At 48.7% G+C, this 17,116-nt stretch overlaps 8 protein-coding genes across 8 annotated transcripts; 5 read left to right on the forward strand and 3 right to left on the reverse strand.

The window, feature by feature from the left end:
* Positions 1–364: 364 nt before the first annotated feature.
* On the forward strand, positions 365–1,902 carry CTRU02_209402 (C6 finger domain-containing protein; the record flags this gene model as incomplete). Its single annotated transcript, XM_036726762.1, has 4 exons — positions 365–436; positions 486–992; positions 1,053–1,324; positions 1,395–1,902. 4 exons carry the CDS (start codon positions 365–367, stop codon positions 1,900–1,902), a joined length of 1,359 nt encoding a protein of 452 aa, XP_036581471.1.
* A 1,170-nt stretch (positions 1,903–3,072) lies between these two features.
* CTRU02_209403 (uncharacterized protein) lies at positions 3,073–3,714 on the reverse strand (the record flags this gene model as incomplete). The annotated part of the gene is made up of 1 exon (XM_036726761.2): positions 3,073–3,714. One exon carries the CDS (start codon positions 3,712–3,714, stop codon positions 3,073–3,075), a length of 642 nt encoding a protein of 213 aa, XP_036581470.2.
* Positions 3,715–4,943: 1,229 nt separating this feature from the next.
* On the forward strand, positions 4,944–8,112 carry CTRU02_209404 (periplasmic nitrate; the record flags this gene model as incomplete). The annotated part of the gene is made up of 5 exons (XM_036726760.1): positions 4,944–5,101; positions 5,170–5,280; positions 5,364–5,597; positions 5,653–7,397; positions 7,457–8,112. The coding sequence occupies 5 exons, from the start codon at positions 4,944–4,946 to the stop codon at positions 8,110–8,112; spliced, it is 2,904 nt and encodes a 967-aa protein (XP_036581469.1).
* A 570-nt stretch (positions 8,113–8,682) lies between these two features.
* CTRU02_209405 (molybdopterin biosynthesis protein) lies at positions 8,683–10,014 on the forward strand (the record flags this gene model as incomplete). Its single annotated transcript, XM_036726759.1, has 1 exon — positions 8,683–10,014. One exon carries the CDS (start codon positions 8,683–8,685, stop codon positions 10,012–10,014), a length of 1,332 nt encoding a protein of 443 aa, XP_036581468.1.
* An 80-nt stretch (positions 10,015–10,094) lies between these two features.
* On the reverse strand, positions 10,095–10,817 carry CTRU02_209406 (molybdenum cofactor biosynthesis protein C; the record flags this gene model as incomplete). The annotated part of the gene is made up of 1 exon (XM_036726758.1): positions 10,095–10,817. One exon carries the CDS (start codon positions 10,815–10,817, stop codon positions 10,095–10,097), a length of 723 nt encoding a protein of 240 aa, XP_036581467.1.
* Positions 10,818–11,447: 630 nt separating this feature from the next.
* CTRU02_209407 (malic acid transport) lies at positions 11,448–12,677 on the forward strand (the record flags this gene model as incomplete). Its single annotated transcript, XM_036726756.2, has 2 exons — positions 11,448–12,458; positions 12,510–12,677. The coding sequence occupies 2 exons, from the start codon at positions 11,448–11,450 to the stop codon at positions 12,675–12,677; spliced, it is 1,179 nt and encodes a 392-aa protein (XP_036581466.2).
* A 693-nt stretch (positions 12,678–13,370) lies between these two features.
* On the forward strand, positions 13,371–14,146 carry CTRU02_209408 (uncharacterized protein; the record flags this gene model as incomplete). Its single annotated transcript, XM_070205264.1, has 2 exons — positions 13,371–13,761; positions 13,812–14,146. 2 exons carry the CDS (start codon positions 13,371–13,373, stop codon positions 14,144–14,146), a joined length of 726 nt encoding a protein of 241 aa, XP_070060912.1.
* A 1,030-nt stretch (positions 14,147–15,176) lies between these two features.
* CTRU02_209409 (adenosine deaminase) lies at positions 15,177–16,374 on the reverse strand (the record flags this gene model as incomplete). Its single annotated transcript, XM_036726757.1, has 2 exons — positions 15,177–15,818; positions 15,874–16,374. 2 exons carry the CDS (start codon positions 16,372–16,374, stop codon positions 15,177–15,179), a joined length of 1,143 nt encoding a protein of 380 aa, XP_036581465.1.
* Positions 16,375–17,116: the final 742 nt, after the last annotated feature.

A 17,116-nucleotide genomic window follows, 5' to 3' on the forward strand; every position in this document is an offset into this window, starting at 1 on the left:
CCACTAGGCTGAGAGAACCCCTGCCTAGCTAGCGACTGACAACCGGTTCACCGTTCATCTCCTCAATCCCCATTTTAGCTGAAGTTAACACTGTAATGTAATGTAATTGGTGAATAATGCCAACGACTCCTATTCACGCCCAGTTCGTCGTTAGCGCCGCCCAATTGCTTCCGTTTTGGGTTTGGCGTATCGACACGGGCCTCCACTTCGAGATGCATGTCTCTGTCGTTGCCAATGACTAAGGTATTTCATGTCTGGCACTCCTCAAAGTAGCAGAACGGCTTGTTTCGATCTCCAGAACAGGAGAGCATGATACGAAGAATTCATGCGACAGAGCTTTGCCTAAACAGGCGCTATCCTCGCGATGTCTCTTGGCCCATTTGACCGCCGGACCAGAAGGTCTCGCTGCTTTGCGTGCGCCGCAAGTCACTCCAAGGTAGGCATCCTACGTCCCCAGCTCTTTGCGGTTGGCTGACTGATCCCAGTGCTCCGGCGTGAGTCCTTGTACAAGATGCCAGAAACGCGAAATCGAATGCCTCTTTTCAACGTCGCCTCCTGGAGCCAAGGGTGCAGTCATCAAGCTGGAGAGAGGGAAGATGCACACGCCCAAGGACTTTCGGCCTCCAGCAGCGACGCGTCCTCAAAAGCCCATTCCTGATGCCACAACCAGTTATCTGTTCTACTTCGATATGTTCGTTCGAACAAATAGTTTCACCGGACGAGAGCCATCTTTCATTTTTGACGTCCAACACTTAATAAAGTCTTCTAATGATCTGGTCCCACACCCGAGTCGTTCGCTGTTCGATGCCATGCTCGCACTCGGAGCCATGCAAGCCCATTCCCTTGGCGCTATGACACACCGCAACAACCTGGGCTTTGCCCTGCGGTCATATCAACAGTCTATTCATGAACTGCGTAATGCAGTCTCAAACTTCTCTCCGACGCAGAGAGACTCCATAGCCTGGTCTACTTTCTTTCTTGGCTTATTCGAGGTGAGTGAGATTCAAATGTTGCCAACCTTGGTCCCCGCTCAAGTGCTGACGCAACTACAGCTGCTGCAAGACGCCTCGGGACAAAAATGGCTTCAACACATGGTCTTTGGCACAGCACAAGCCCTTGTTGCCAGCGGTCCTGCGGTGTGTGAGTCAGGCACGATGAAAACGTTCTTCATTCAGGCACGCACATTCGAAGCCTGCAGATCAATCATTTTCAATCAGCCCAGCTTTCTGGCAAGTCCGGAATGGATCAGCCTAACAGACTACCTCTCGACCAATTTGGATGAAATTCTCAAGTTGGTAGTACTATGTTCTAGCTTGCGTGTTCGGTAAGTTTTCCCGTGGCATGCGGTGTTGTTCAACCTATAGTAGATAAGAGGCTGATGCATTGTGATGAAGAACGGCCGAATTTACAAGCAAGGCTTTTCCAGCTCAGGTTACGTCGGACGCAAACCTGAGCGAAGGCCTGGAGCTGGCAACCGATGGTTTCGGCTTGCGAGAAGCACTTGATTCTTGGAAGCTTACCACGTGGTTTCTTCCGGAATCACCGGACGAGATGTTGCTGTCAAGTACATACTACTCAGCCACCAGCATTTATCTCTCAGGAAACTATGACTATGACTTGGCACATTGGCAAGCAATAGGCGTTGCAGTGCCAATACTAAGTGCAAAGCAGATTGAGGTGCATTTTGATGCCATCGTCGTGACAGTCAAAGAGGCTTTGAAAGGATCTCGTCTGTCGCCTTTGCTGTTCTTATTTCCACTGAGAGTTGCGGGGTCACGGGCGAAGCAGTCTCAGCAGCGAGAGGCTGTCATAGACTTGTTGCAAATCATCCGACGTAACTTTATCGTGGCGGATACGATGCTGGAGGAGCTAAAAGAATTGTGGACTCGGACTGTTGGCTAAGTGTAGTGCAAGGTGTTGGATGACCCGGCTTGTCGGTATTTACTTCAGCTTAAAAGCCCCGAGAACTTGGCAGCCCTTTTCCTTGTGCTTAGTGAGAGCGTGTAACTGATGACGGCTATCCCATCGAATGCCACTGGACCTTATCTTTGCCAAGGCTGAAATTCCACTCAAGAGTCACTTCTTCTCCAAAACCTGGGTAGTACATATCTAGATCATCGGATCTTGGTAATTGAATATTTTCGGTGATGTCGGCCGGGTGGTAAATGTGGTTTTTAGTAGGCGGGTCTTGAGTAGACATAGTTGCTTTTGGTTATAGTTGGAATAAACGAATTTTCGTTTATAGGTATGTAAAGAGAGTCTTATTGATGGTGAAGTTTGGTTGAGATAAAGAGGGGTTAGCCTAGGGTTATATAGACGTAGTCTTTTGTAGGGCTGCCTACAGCGAGTAGATTATGTAATACCCCTAAGTATGTATCTTATGTAGGCAGATACAGTCAAGTAAACTTTCAACCTCTACTTCTTCCGGTTACCTCTAGTTATGAAATAGCTAGAAATTGTTGGGACCAATGGTTCACTAGGCTCCTTGCTCCCGCATCGTACGTAGAAATGGTAAGTTTCAAAACCCAGCATCTTTCTAGTGAGAACGCTGTTTGCAGAAACGGTATATCCTGCATTAAAAATGTAAGAACCTAAAAAAAGTAGACGTGCTTTTCTGTGAAAAAGCAGGTAAAGAATTTATTTTTTATTTTTAAAGCATGACCTAGGTAGTTTGCAATAACAGTGTATAAGTTTCTCAGCTCATCGCTGAGTTTCAAGTCCTCAAGGATTTTGTCACATTCAAGTGTATCTTAATTTGACTTCAGTGGTACAGAAGTTTTAAAGATGGAAAATCTCGTTCATATTTTCTTTCTGCCAGTTACATATGCCTTCCGATATACTTAGAAGTTGTAGCCCATGACCGTGTGTTCTGTACTTCTGTGTTTTACACCGCATGCGTAGGAGCTGTCTACTGGGAAATAATTCCACACATGCCGCACTCCCTTCCACACACTGCTTACATGACCGCTCCTACACTAAGACACAGGATCCACATGTGAATCATAAGCAGAAAAACTGACAAACTGGTAAATAGCTTAACTGACAGAAGTGAACATAGTAATACATGCCCTACTATTCCATACCACTTTCCTTCCACCATTTGAACCGATAGGAAAACAGCGTGGCTGGCGTTTCTTTCTCAAACCGCTCTCTCCATCCTGTTGGCATTTCACCATGGAATCTAATGACTTGAAGATTCTTCAAGCCTGACAAAATGTTGAAAAATTCATTTTGTTTTTTTTCTGCAAGCTTCGCCTCCCACCCCTTAATACTACCACTGCTTGGCCTAGGTTCCCAATCGATAACGAGTTCGGAAAGGTTGGTTGCTCGTTGTGAGACTTCACTGAACATGCCAAGCCAGCGATTCCAGTTTGGGTACTCCATGGCGACGAGAACATAGAGTCGTTGAAGGCGTTCGAATCGAAGGGTCCCATGAACAGCAAAACCAACACGTGGACCACCCCACCCGGCGGTATGCACTCTCATAACGGCATCAGAGTGGACTTGCCGGTGAACCTCTCGGTATGCTCGTTTGCATGTGAGCATCAGTGGAGGTATAGGTTTCGCATATCCCTCTTGCTCAATATAGAGATGCAGGGGCCGTAAGGTGTCGCCAAAGTCTTCGAGGTCGAATGAGAGATAGTACGCATAAATCTGCTCTCTAATCTCCCAGGGGAGCTGGAACAGCTGAGAGCTATTCTGTTCGGCAGCCATGTTAACACCACCTTTCCTACAGAGTGTTAGACATTTTATTCGAAAGCGATCGCAGGTTGGGTGCGTACATCTTCGCAAAAAGTAATGTGGTTCTAGAAAATATTCCTTTACGACGGTAGGTTGCTTCTAAGATTCGGACTACCATAAAACTTTCTTTGTTAAATGAATATGGCAGCCTGTTTGGCTATTTTGCTGCCTGGTACATTCCGGAAGTCCCGTTTGAGGATGTCGGATGTTCGGGTTGACCCGCCTCCGGATGCTTACGCGAGCCCCCGTATTCGGTCCCGAACTGCATCTTGTGGATTGTCACAAACATACGGACGCCGGTTTCAAACGGCGAGAGAAATAGCGCTAGTCAAGACCAAGCTTAGACTGATTTCATCAATAGGACAATTGTGCAAGACAAAAGGTAGGAGAGGAGTACCTATCCTTATCACATCTTAGACGACAGAAGCCGGGTGGCATTCTAACTGCAGTGAAGGATATATCAGCAATTGAGATAGACTTTTGGTGCACAAGCGGAAATGTTTCCATTTCGGGAAAGTGGCTGACAAGCAATTCAGACTAATCTGGAAAAAACTACTAGAACATTTGGATGTGTCATTTTTTGGAGCCTAACTTGCTGCAAAAGTGCCATTGAAGGGACACTCATTGGCTAATGTATATCCGGACCAGTTGTCCACGTCAATACGGAGTACTACGACGGAGATACTTTGATTTCCCCACACTCGGGTGCTCCGGTAAAGATTTAGCACAGTCGGTAGCCAATTCTTAGTAACGATCATTGTCCTATTGGGGCACCGGTATACACAATACCAGCCAGGAAAACAAGGTTAGAATATCATGACCCAGTTTGACGTCAGTGTTGCATAGCAAACCCAAAATCCACACACTAGCGTCCCCAGCTGGCTGGAGACTATGTTGCATCTCATGCATGACAGGTTATGTGGAATGGATGAACCGCGGAGCCGGGCGTCCGAAATAGTCTCGGCACGCTCATTTTCCACTTCTTTATCCTTCTCCACCTTCTCAATATGTCGCCGGATCCCAAGTCAAAACAAGCTCGTTCTCGTGCCCTGGTCCTCGATCTCCCCGAGCCCAAGAGAGAGCTTCGCATTGCCGAGAAAAGATCTGTTTTGTTAGCGTAGACAGATAGCCCGTCTATCGAAAATTCATTTTCGGCCGAAACAACAATTCAGCTCGAAACTTGGTGTTGCTCGACTGGCACAATGGGCTCAAATCCGGCTATACAGCAGATATCCAGAAATGCTATCGAGGATATCTGGGGCCCCCGAACACCTTACAAGCACGTATGGCCTACTCGAGTCGATATCTCCTGCGAGGATGAGCCCGATAACTGGGTCCAAAGTGCTTGTGTCTTGTGCAGGTATGTTGTGAGGTCCCCATGGGATCCAATTCATCTGCAAAGGTTCATAGGCTTACTGACATCGTTAGCAACGGCTGCGGTCTTGACATAGGTGTCAAAGACGGAAAAGTTGTGGGTGTTAGAGGGCGCGCTACGGACCGAGTCAACAAAGGAAGGCTTGGACCTAAGGGATTGCATGGGTGAGTTGCTTGTCATAAAGCAAGACCTCCACGTTTTGTCAGCAGTCTTATCGAGAACATGAGCTTACAAGGGTATGAGGTAGCTGGAAAAGCATCAACTCACAAGAGCGACTGACTCATCCGCTAATTCGGCGCAACGGAAAACTAGAGCGAGCAACGTGGGATGAGGCAATGGGCCTGGTAGCCAAACGCTCGAAAGAGCTAATTGAACGACTTACGAGCCATAGCATTGCATTCTATACCTCCGGTCAACTATTCTTGGAAGAATACTATGCATTGGCTGTGATTGGCAAAGCAGGACTTCATACTTTACACATGTAAGTTTATTGCATTCTTGTGCGATGAGAAAGATTGGTTGTTGACTGTTGCTAGGGACGGAAACACACGTCTTTGCACCGCAACGGCAGCAACATCAATGAGAGAGTCATTTGGTTCGGATGGCCAGCCTGGATCATACGAGGACATTGACTACACAGATTGTCTTTTCCTCACTGGACACAATGTTGCAGCTACTCAAACGGTCTTATGGTCCAGGATGCTGGATCGACTGGATGGCCCGAATCCTCCGAAGCTCATTGTCATTGATCCGCGTCTCTCCGAGACTGCACGAAGGGCGACTGTTCATCTTTCACCAAGAATTGGTACGAATTTGGCTGTTCTCAACGGTATTCAGCATCTGATGTTCAAAAATGGCTGGATCAACAATGATTTTACGTCAGAGCATGTCGTGGGGCTTGAGGAGCTGAAAAGAACAGTAGCGGAATACACACCTGACAAGGTCGAAGAGATCACAGGAATCCCAGCAAAGGACCTCGAAGAGGCAGCCACTATCATTGGGAACACCCCTAGTCTCTTATCTACCGCTTTACAGGGAGTCTATCAGTCAAACCAAGCGACGGCGAGCGCATGCCAGATCAACAACATTAACCTACTGAGGGGTTTGATTGGCAAGCCTGGAAGCGGCATTCTACAGATGAACGGCCAGCCAACAGCACAGAACAACCGTGAAGCCGGCTGCGATGGAGAGTTCCCCGGATTTCGCAACCACAAGAACCCGGTTCATATGCAAGAGCTCGCTGATCTCTGGAACATCGACCCTATCAAAGTACCTCACTGGAACGAACCGACTCACATCGAAAACCTCCTGAACTACATCGAGGACGGCTCTATTAGGATGATGTGGATATCTGGCACGAACCCTCTTGTCAGTCTTCCAAACTTGCCAAGAATTCGTAAGCTTCTCACCGACCCTGCACTCTTCGTGGTGTGTCAAGACATCTTCATGACCGAGACCGCTGCTGTGGCGGACGTTGTCCTGCCTGCCGCGCAGTGGGGAGAAAAAACGGGTTGCTTCACCAATGTTGACCGAACGGTTCATCTTTCTCACAAAGCTGTTGAACCACCTGGAGAAGCAAGGTCCGACCTTGACATCTTCCTTGATTATGGCCGTCGAATGGATTTCAGAGACAAAGACGGCAACCTCCTGCTTCCCTATAAGAATTCAGAAGAAGTATTCAGTGCCTGGAAAAAGATGTCATACGGTCGTCCTTGCGATTACAGTGAGATGACCTACGACAAGCTTACCGGAGGCTCGGGCATCCAATGGCCCTGCAACAAAGAAAACCCTCAGGGTACCGAGAGACTTTTTAGCGATGGGAAGTTTTATACCGACATTGAAGTTTGCGAAAGCTATGGGCACGACCTAGAAACAGGAGCACCCTACACCAAAACAGACTATGCATCCTTCAACCCGGCTGGTCGAGCTATTCTGAAATCATGCCATTACGCTCCATCGATGGAGGAGACGACTGATGAATACCCCCTGAGACTGTCAACTGGTCGCAACGTGTATCAGTTTCACACCAGGACAAAAACTGGCCGGTCTAAGGAGCTTCAAGATGCATGCCCCGAGCCCGAGGTTCGGATTTCTAAAGAGGATGCAGCGAAGATGGATATTCAAACCGGAGACAACGTCGTTGTCAAATCTCGTCGAGGAGCCGTTGAACTAAAGGCAAAGGTTGGCGGAATCTCCACCGGACAAATTTTCATTCCGTTTCACTTTGGGTACTTTGACGCAAAGGATGGCAAAGCAAGAGCAGCGAATGAGTTGACTGTTGGTGAGTTTTGAAACATAATGAAGCAAAATAGCCGGCATGCTGATCATGACATGCGACAGATCGATGGGATCCAATCTCAAAACAACCCATGTTCAAATCCGGAGCTGTTCGTGTAGAGAAGATAGAAGCAGGTGAGGAGCCTCACTTCAAAGAGCTTCAATCGGATGCCGAACAGGCAGTGATCAACAAGAGAGTTGAGGCTGTGGAAGATGACTCGACTCGGCGAAAGCGACTTCTCGAAACCTGGCTCGGAGAAACTTTTGAAAGCATCAAGCAACTATCTGAAATCTACAGCACGTTGCTTCCTGACCTGTGTCACGACCTGGAAATCGAGGGCGGGGTGCTTGTTCTGCAAAGGATCGCAAAAAGGGTGGAAACAGTCCTTGGCGAGCAAGTCGACAAACTTGGAGAGGACGTCTGCGCGGGGAGCAAGAAAGCCGAGTCGTTGAGAAGCTCTCTATTTCCGCCAGTCGATACTAGGAGAAGTCCCTACGAGATCATGGAGACGTTGCAGGGGTTGCATATATACCTTTCTCATATCGAAGGCGGTTTGACTGCGCTTCTTCCTGTGAGCCAGGCAACGTGGGATGAGGAATTTTACAAAGCGGTTCAGTTTGCCCAGGCTGGTATGCATCGCATGCAATCATGGGTTGCTCAGCAAATGCAAGTTAGGGCACCACAAACTTTATTGGTTCCGGCGTTGGTGAGGGATTGAGCCTTCATTACAACATCAAACACAGTTTTACAGGACGGGAACATTAACTAGATAATTCGAAATAATTCACCAATTCAAAACTCTCGTGAACCATGGTGTGTGTATAAACTTTGGAATAAATTAGAAGAATTGAGCTTTTCACGAGAGCATTCATTTTGAAATATGGTACATCAGATATCTCATATGAAGGATGATGGATCCGAACTCATGGGCCGAAAATTCAACTACCGCGGAGAAGCCGAGCAGAATTTGAAAACATTACGGCATCTGATTCCAAACTAAAATCCTGACGTCACTATTACAAAGTGGAAAACCGCAGCTGAGGACTGATTCATGTCATGTACTGCTCCTCCTGAACCATGAACTAGTCTTTACCATTCACACATCAACACGCCAAGGAACCCCGGCAGACCCGGCAAATGTGAGAAGAAGGGTCATTTCTTATTCCGTCATTCAAGAATAGTCCAACTCGCATCCAAGATTGGGGGGGTGCTTAAACGCAGCCCCAGAACAAGTAATCGTTTTATACAACGCGCCGTGCTCGATTTTACCACCACAAGCAACAACAATATGACGTCCTACGAGAAAGCCCTTGGCACATTGGAACGAGTGGCCGAGGATGTAAGAAGTGGAGACACATACACTTCAGAAAGACAAGAGGATATCCTTCTGTACAATGCAGTGGGCCGTGTAGCCGCCGCTGACTACACCAGCCCGGCCGCCACTCCGCGATTTGACACATCGGCTATGGATGGATATGCCGTGTGCTCCGAAGCTACGACTCACGCATCCCCCGAGAATCCTCTGATTTTACAAGTTCGCGGATCAATTGCCGCGGGTGACGAACCAGTAGTTCTCAACAAGGAGGTCTTCCACGGTTTCGCAGAGCCATGCCTGGAAATCATGACTGGTGGCATCTTTCCAAATGTGGCTGATTCGAAGCGACAATTTGATGCCTGTGTTCGTATCGAAGATACTGCCATGGTGTCGAATACACCCGAAAAGGGCTGCCAAATCATGATCACGAAGCCGGTGCTCCCTGATGCAAACCGGAGATTTGCTGGTTGTGACATGCAGGCCGGCGAGAAGATCCTTCGCAAAGGAGATACAATTCGGTCTTCACATATTCTACCTCTTGCATCAGTGGGTGCTACTGTCTTGAAAGTCTTCAGGAAACCGCGAGTTGCGGTCTGGTCCACAGGAAAGGAGCTAGTTTCGAGAGATGCAAGCCATATTCCAGACATCAACGGACCCTTTCTCATGGCGGCACTCCAGGAGCTCGGTGCGGAGCCCAAGTTTCTGGGTATCCTAAACGACAATGAGATGGATGTTAGGGAGGCTCTACAAGAGGCAGTCGACGGAAATCAGTTCGACATGGTCATCACATCAGGTGGAGTGTCGGTTGGAAAATACGACTTCATCGCACCCGCTGTCATAAGCCTTGGAGGAACAGTCTGCTTTCATGGGGTTTCAATCCGACCAGGACACCCGGTACTGTTCGCACAAGTACCGAGTCGGTTTCGAAATATTCCCTTTTTCGGACTTCCTGGAAATCCTGGTGCTACAGCGGCTTGCTTTAGATTTCTCGTAGCCCCCTTTATGCGGCACTTGCATGAGCAACCAACTGAAAAGCCCATCATGGCTAAGTTCGAAGACAGCTGGCAGGTATCAAGCGGCTGTAAGAAGACCACATCTCCAGGGCTTCCTCCTCTGACTCATTTCCGGCACGGTATTTTGAGACAGGACCAACAGGGAGACATGGTCGTGGAATTGAGCAAACAGCAGAGTCCTGCGAAGCTTGGGCCGTTCACTAGTGCAAACTGTTGGGTCCAGATGAGCGGATCATCATACAAGGGACTGGTTCCATGTTACTCCACGTCAAGTTCAACCAGTTTTCTCTGAACTGCGACAAAGCTCTTTCCATAAATATCAGTAATTGTAAGCGGTCGCTGAGCGATATACTGTCAAATAATTTTAATACATCACACCTTTCCCTTCGGCGCTTCAAAAGTGAGGGGCTCCAATGAGCCCAGTTTCATGTCTTCAATGGCTTTCACCCATTCCTCCATAGTATTCACATTGGTGAGCCACCATTCACAGCCAGGTGGCGTGTCCACCATTAAGCCATCGAGTTCCTTGACGGTCGCTGCCGGACTTGAGTGTCCGCGGGCCACCCGCTCTGACAGGCGTGATAACGCAGCCGGGGCCCAAATAGCGACCAAGGGCTCGCAAAATCCTTCTGCTGAGCGGTAGCAGGTTACCGGTACAGCGTCTCGTTTATACATGAGAAGATATATGGCATCGGGCGGAAGTAGAGGATAGTCGCAGGCGACGACAACCCAATTGGCCCAACGATCAAATCGGTAAGCGGCGAGCAGTCCGGCAGCTGGTCCAGCAGAGTAACGAGAATCGTTTGGGTGTTCGTCGCGAAGAATTTTCACTCTTGGTGCTTTTGGTGAGTCCTCATCTTCGGGGGTCAGCTCGGCATCAGCCGAAAGTAAACTTTCGAGGTATTCGTCCGTCTCTGACTCTTGGGCCAATGAAATGTATATGGTTTGCGGCTCTGGGAAAATTGACCGAAGCAGTTCCAGCTGTCGCCGGTACAAGGGGGTCCCATCAGGCATGCGGAGGAGGTGTTTGGGTGTGCCCATCCGAGTTGATTTGCCCCCGGCCAGGAGGAGTGGCCTCATTGAGGGTAGTCCCATTGTCAAACTAACCTTATGTTCCCACCAACAAGGAACGAAACCAAGAAAGAGCCTGAAACGAATGATGGATCGCAATTCGTGTGCCTATATGATCTTCCGATTTATTCAGAATTACCGGGATTGATGGAATGGTCGGCACAGCATACAAACCGACTTTTGAATGATGTTAGCTCTCTACCCCATTTCTTTTGCATTGTGGCTTTCTAAACGTCATTATTACGCCACGACAGCGGGCCGGGGCGGCCGTCTAAGTCGCTGACAATGGGTACAATGGAACCGACTCATCGGGTAGAGCAAAGACCATGTAAAAACCATGACAACACTGTAAAATAAGGCGACTTATTCAGCACATTTCCCTTCTGGGCTGACTACGGATTTAATATCTCCTCGGGGGTGCAAAGGTCGATGCACTTTAGCTGGGCATGGACTCTACATCGGCTCTACTGCAAACCCCCCATTTTCTCTTCTTGGCTCCTTGTCTTTATTTTGCACTGCCCAGGAACCTGATCGTCGCCGAGAGGGCCAATCATCATACCTTACCCAAGACACAGCCATTCGCTCTGATAACTTCCCGATTCTGAAGTTCCCAATCATACTTGGCACCATCTCCTTCGTCGAATCCGTGTCGAGATGCCCCTGTCTTCCAAGCCCCCAGATTTGTCTCCAACAAATTCCCACCGCAGACAATCAGTCGTTCTCACTTCAATACGCAACTTCTCATCACAATGGTTCCTTTTACCGCAAGGCACAGCCATCATCGCCGCAATTTTGAAACAACTCGACTATCGCTTCGATGGCCTCACAATCATCTCGTACCTCTTTTGGGTGACGGCCATGGTTCTTTTGTTGCTCATGGTGTGTCTGTATCTCGTCCGGCTTGCTCTGTACCCTCGCCGCGTCCTCCATGCTCTTAAGACCGACGATGTCGAACTCTCAGGCCTCTCAAGCGTATCCATCGCTTTCACGTCCATCATCCAGATGGCATCTTTAACAGTAGTTTCAGGCTGGGGCGGGCCATGGAGCAAGATCATCTACGTGTTGTGGTGGGTTGCTTTTGGGCTGGCCGTCGTTGTCACCGTCGTGCTGCCTTTCGTTTTCATTAAGGTTTACCCCTCCGGTGTCCCCCACATCTCTCCAGCGACCCAGCTCCCACTTATTGCAGCCCTAACGGCTGCGGCCGGCGGTGGGACGATATGCAACACAGCCATGCTTAGCAGCGACCAACAAATCCCCGTCATAATCGTGTCGTACCTGCTTATTGGCATGGCTCTGCCGCTGGCTTTCGCGCTGGACGTGTTGTTCTGGGCGCGGCTTCTGGGCAACTACCAACCGCCGAAACCAAAGGCATTTCAAGATATGATCCTCTGCGGTCCTTGGGGACAGTCCAGTTTTGCTCTTCAGATGCTAGGCAAAGCGGTCATAGGGGGCAGTTTCGCTTCGTACGCCAGCGGGACATTCTTGACGGCGGATGCTGCGGCGCCAGTGGGATACACCAGCATTTTCGCAGGCCTGGCTGCGTGGGGGCTGGGGACTTTCTGGTGGTTCTTCGCCATCATGGGCGTCATGAACGCGTCCTTTGAAGGGATGAGACCGAAACCTATACCCTATACCCTTGCCGGTTGGGCACTGGTTTTCCCATGGGTAAGCGGTCGCTTCTTTGATTCTGGCTCAACTCAACTAACATTCCCGTAGGGTGTTTATACTAACGCTGCCGTTCAGCTGGGCAAGATCCTGGACTCGAGAGCATTCAAAGTGTGGTCTACATGCCTGGCGCTTGTACTGGTAATCATATGGATTTTTAATGTTACTATGACTATACGAATGTTGATTTTCAAGCGCCCTAGCGCAAGGAAACATTAATCAACTTTCGATTGATGATGTAATTGATCAAAGGCGTTTGGTGTTTAGAGTAAAGCATGGATATGGGCAACCGGAAAAGAAATCACAATATTGTACATAATATGTACCCATGTCAGCAGTAACGGCCTAACCATATGTGAACAAATCTACGAACTGCAGTATAATCAGGTCAACTACCTTCACAGAAACTATCATGTCGCAAAACTGCTCAGCACTTGCGAATGTTGCTTGCATAAGTTTGAGAAGCTGAATCTATGGTATAGCTTAAATGCAGCTACACTTAATGTGATAAGTTGATTAAAAAAAGCAGTGCTCTATTTGCACCGGCTCAAAACTCTGTTGAAAAGAACTGTAACTAAATGTATTACACATACATAAGGAGTTCTTTTGGGCTGCGAGCCTGAGCTATCGCTGTTTTAAGACGGAGTCAATCCCGTCGTCGCTGCGTTCCGCGAGACCGGCACAGCCGCCAGACTTGTCTCGAGCGCCGTGCTCCCACTGCTCGCCGGGCATGGACGGCCTGTGCGATGGAGTTTTAAGCCCTTTCTGATTGGCCAAAACTCATCAGGTGACATTGCAGTATTGCAGGACAGACTAAGCCACGACTTGCTTTCGATCCTGACGTCAATCTCACTAGACCAACTTAAGCCTGTCGAAGCCGCACAGCATGATTCTCTGTATGAGTCAACTGTCATGAGCCACATAGCACTTCACGGTACTGCCTGCATAGGGTGTCGCAGGCGGGGCCGGAAGTGCGACCGCACATTGCCAACGTGTATGAGCTGTGAGCAACGGGGGACGATTTGCGAAGGCTACGTAACGAAATGGCCAGGTGTTGCAGCGCGTGGCAAGCTCGCAGGAAAGACTATTCCTGTTGTCGATAGTTCAGTTGCTATTCCAAAGCCGAGCTCCGCTGCAGCAAGGGCGAGACAGAGACAACCACCACTGCTGCGAGATCAAAAACACATACCTGCGGATTCTGCAAATCGGCCCACTAAGCACGGCTCCCTCGATGATATTCCCTTCCCAAAAAACAACTTGAGCTCGATCAGTGATGATGAGGTCTCTAAACTGGTCCAACACTGTAAATATCAGCAACTAAATTCCTTACAATCACTGCTGACTTCCAACTAGACATCGGAGACTTGAGCAGTATCTTCTATCTCGGCAACGGTCCTAGCAACAACCCAATGTTTCACTACGTTCTCCCCTTGGTGGATAGTGTGCCTCCTATTCGCTTCGCTCTTGCTGGATCCGCGTCTTGTCACATTGCTGCCCGAAACTCAGACGAGGCGCTCGAAAGAAAGAGTCTTCGTCTGCGTGTTCACGCCACGCGTCTTTTGCGGGAGATGCTGCAAGACCCCAGCACGACGTCAGATCAATCCATTTTGGCCAGCATACTGATGCTTGCGCAGCTCGACGTAAGATATGCTCAGATTGGCAGTCTCTTGGTTGAAAAGTTTGTTTAACACTATATAGATGTGTTCCGGAGACTGCACTGAGTTTGAAACGCACCTGAAGGCAGCAGCAGCTGTCATCCGTCACCCACGTTATGACAGCGCAACAAACAAGTATTACTTTGAGCAGCGGCTTGCATGGTGAGCAATCCAATCTCAGCATTAGGTAATCTTGTCTAAATAGTTTGAACTTGTAGGCTTGACATGATGAGCTCGACAACTTCCACTCGGCTTCCAAACTTGACAGTAGAGGAATTTAAGACGATACTTGGACGCCTCACAAGTAATGGTGGTACTGGGGAGTGGAGCTATGATGTATTTCTCTGTCCTGTTGACCTATTTGAGATCATCACGGATATTACAATGCTTTTCAAAAAGCAGCAAAAGGCGGCTGACATTAGTCAAATGGAGCTGCAGCAGATCGAACATTTGGGGAGTCGTCTACGCGAATGGCAATGCCCTAGAGAATTTTCAGGCTCAAGGAAGCACATGGTCGAGGCCTGGAGACTTGGAATCATGGCTTATCTGAGACAACTGTTCCATTTTACTGATCAGGCCGGAGCAGCGGCTCTACTGGGTCCGATTTTGGACCATGCAAAACTCATCCCACCGGCCACGTCTTGGAGCTTTGCCCTCACATGGCCCATTTTTCAGGCTTCAGTCACTCTAGGCGACGGCGCTCAGGAGGAAAAGACTTGGATAAGAGAACACCTGAGGCATGCTCTCCAAGCTGTTGGGTGCCGACATTTTCCAAACGCGTTAGAGACGTTGGAGATGGCCTGGGAGCATCCTAATCAGCTTAACCCTATTTTTACCAAATTTCATGACCGCACTATCATATTGGTGTAGTTCGTTGATGGGAAAGGCCAGAAGATGAAACCTAGAATCTAACCTCAAAGAGGAATTCAAGAAGTTCTTCATTTGCAATGATGGGGGTTTCCACCGATAAGCCTTACTTACGTGCTAAGAAATGAATTACCCTAAAGAGATCTTGGATACATTCTGAGCCCAAAACTTAGATAAAGTCTCGCAGTTGCCAAACTCATTGCGAATGTCTCGCCAACACCGCCTCGACTTCATTCCTGATTTCCTCTTTCACTGCCTCAGGTGCCCAGCACATGTCGATTGCGTTGTTTGTCAAAACTACCATATCGCGATTGCTAAAGTCACACATCTTCTTCACGAGGAGCATATCATGTAGAATCCAGCAGTCCTCCATGTATGCTGGATCGTCACTTGCGATCGAGATGGGGATACCAGCGTCATACAGGGTCCGGATTCTAGGGAAGATCTCCTCGACGGGCTCATGTCGTAGATAGCCCCACGGGGTGATGGTGTGACCGATACCTTTGCTCTTGATGAGACGCATGATTTCTTCATCTTGGGCAGCGTTGAGGCCATGGTCAATACGATCTGCACCAGTTCCGCCCAGGTCCGTGACTACTTGGCGGATATGTTTGTGAGTGTCTTTTTGTCCGACGTCACAATGCGCGGTGATGCGGAAGCCGGCTTGTCTGGCCTGGTTGTATATGTCTGAGAACATGGAGGGTGGTCGATCGTTCTCATCCGAGTCCAGACCAATTCCAATGACCATGTCTCGGTAAGGCAAAACGGCCTGGTAGTGTTCCATGGCCGACTCCACTGGCATGTCTCGCAGAAAGCACATGATCCATTTGGACTTGATCTATTGTATACTGTCAGTATGTGTCATATGATGGAATAGGTAGGTAGTTACGTACGCCCAGGCGCTTCTCAGCTTCCTGCTGAGCCGTGCGGAATCCACCCATCATGGTCTCCCATGAGACGCCACGACGTGTGTGGCCCTGAGGGTCAAAGAACGGTTCGCAGTACCGGACATTCATCGAGGCGGCGTGCTCGAAGTAGTTCATGGCCAGATCATAAAAGTCCCGCTCAGTGACGAGCACCTCAAATCCCCCATAGTAGGCCTCGAAAAAGGTGAAACTCTCCTCAGCGTTGTCGATGCGATGACCAGGTCTCGGTTGGATGAGGTTGTAAGACTCTCTGAGCTGTTCCAGACTGTTGTATACAGTTCCAGTGCGCTCGAGCGTCAGGGTTTGGTTGTTTCGTTTGGCCAGCTCCCATCTCAACTCAGGGGTCAACGTGCCTTCGATATGAACGTGAAGTTCTACCTTGGGAAGCTCTATCAGGAACTTATCGTTCGTGTCTAGTAACTCTTGTCGTAGTACTAGACGTTCTTCAAGGGACATGGCGAACTCCATGGTGGATGATAGGGATGTTATGGACGATGGGTATATGGGAAGATATTATTGATAATAGGGTAAAATGGTATTCGATTTTTTGATGAAGAGAAAATGAACCAGAGTATCAGGTGCAGTGCGTTGGGCTTTATACGTGAGGAAGCCAACGTAGTCACTCATAAAAAACGGACTTTACACCACAATCCAGGTCAGATCTTACTTACATGCTGTCGACCAGACTAGTCCCAAACAGGCTGCAATTTCAGTCCGCACTGGCCACCCTAGGCACGACTCTTACCCCAGTAAAGCCGGTCTAGGTATTTAGGGTGTTGGGGCTAGTCCAAATATGGCTGCTATTTCAGTCAACACTCCCCGACATGATGGCTAAGCAACAAGGGTTTGTTTTCTCATGAGTCTTTTCCTGTTTGATACATTTTCTCCATCAGAGCATTGGATATCGATGCCTTTACTGGCTGCGGCTTGCGTATAAAAATTGGCAGCTTTCCCCTCACTTTTAAGTCAATGGAGTGCATGTGAGATGAGCATTTACGATTCGTGACCGCATAGTCAGGTAATTGAAGCTCGTGTCGATTGTTTTTCCAACTTTGTTTCTCTCGACAACGCTGATCCACAGGAATGGAAGACCATCGGGATCAGAATGGACATCTACTTAATAGCTTTTCTTACACGACTCAAATACACCTACTTTCTTTGAGTAGAAGCAAGTATTGACTACTGCCGGTGACCTGTTTCATCACCTGCC

Source organism: Colletotrichum truncatum (genome assembly GCF_014235925.2).
Source record: "Colletotrichum truncatum strain CMES1059 chromosome Unknown Contig_0006, whole genome shotgun sequence".
Classification (NCBI taxonomy): domain Eukaryota; kingdom Fungi; phylum Ascomycota; class Sordariomycetes; order Glomerellales; family Glomerellaceae; genus Colletotrichum; species Colletotrichum truncatum.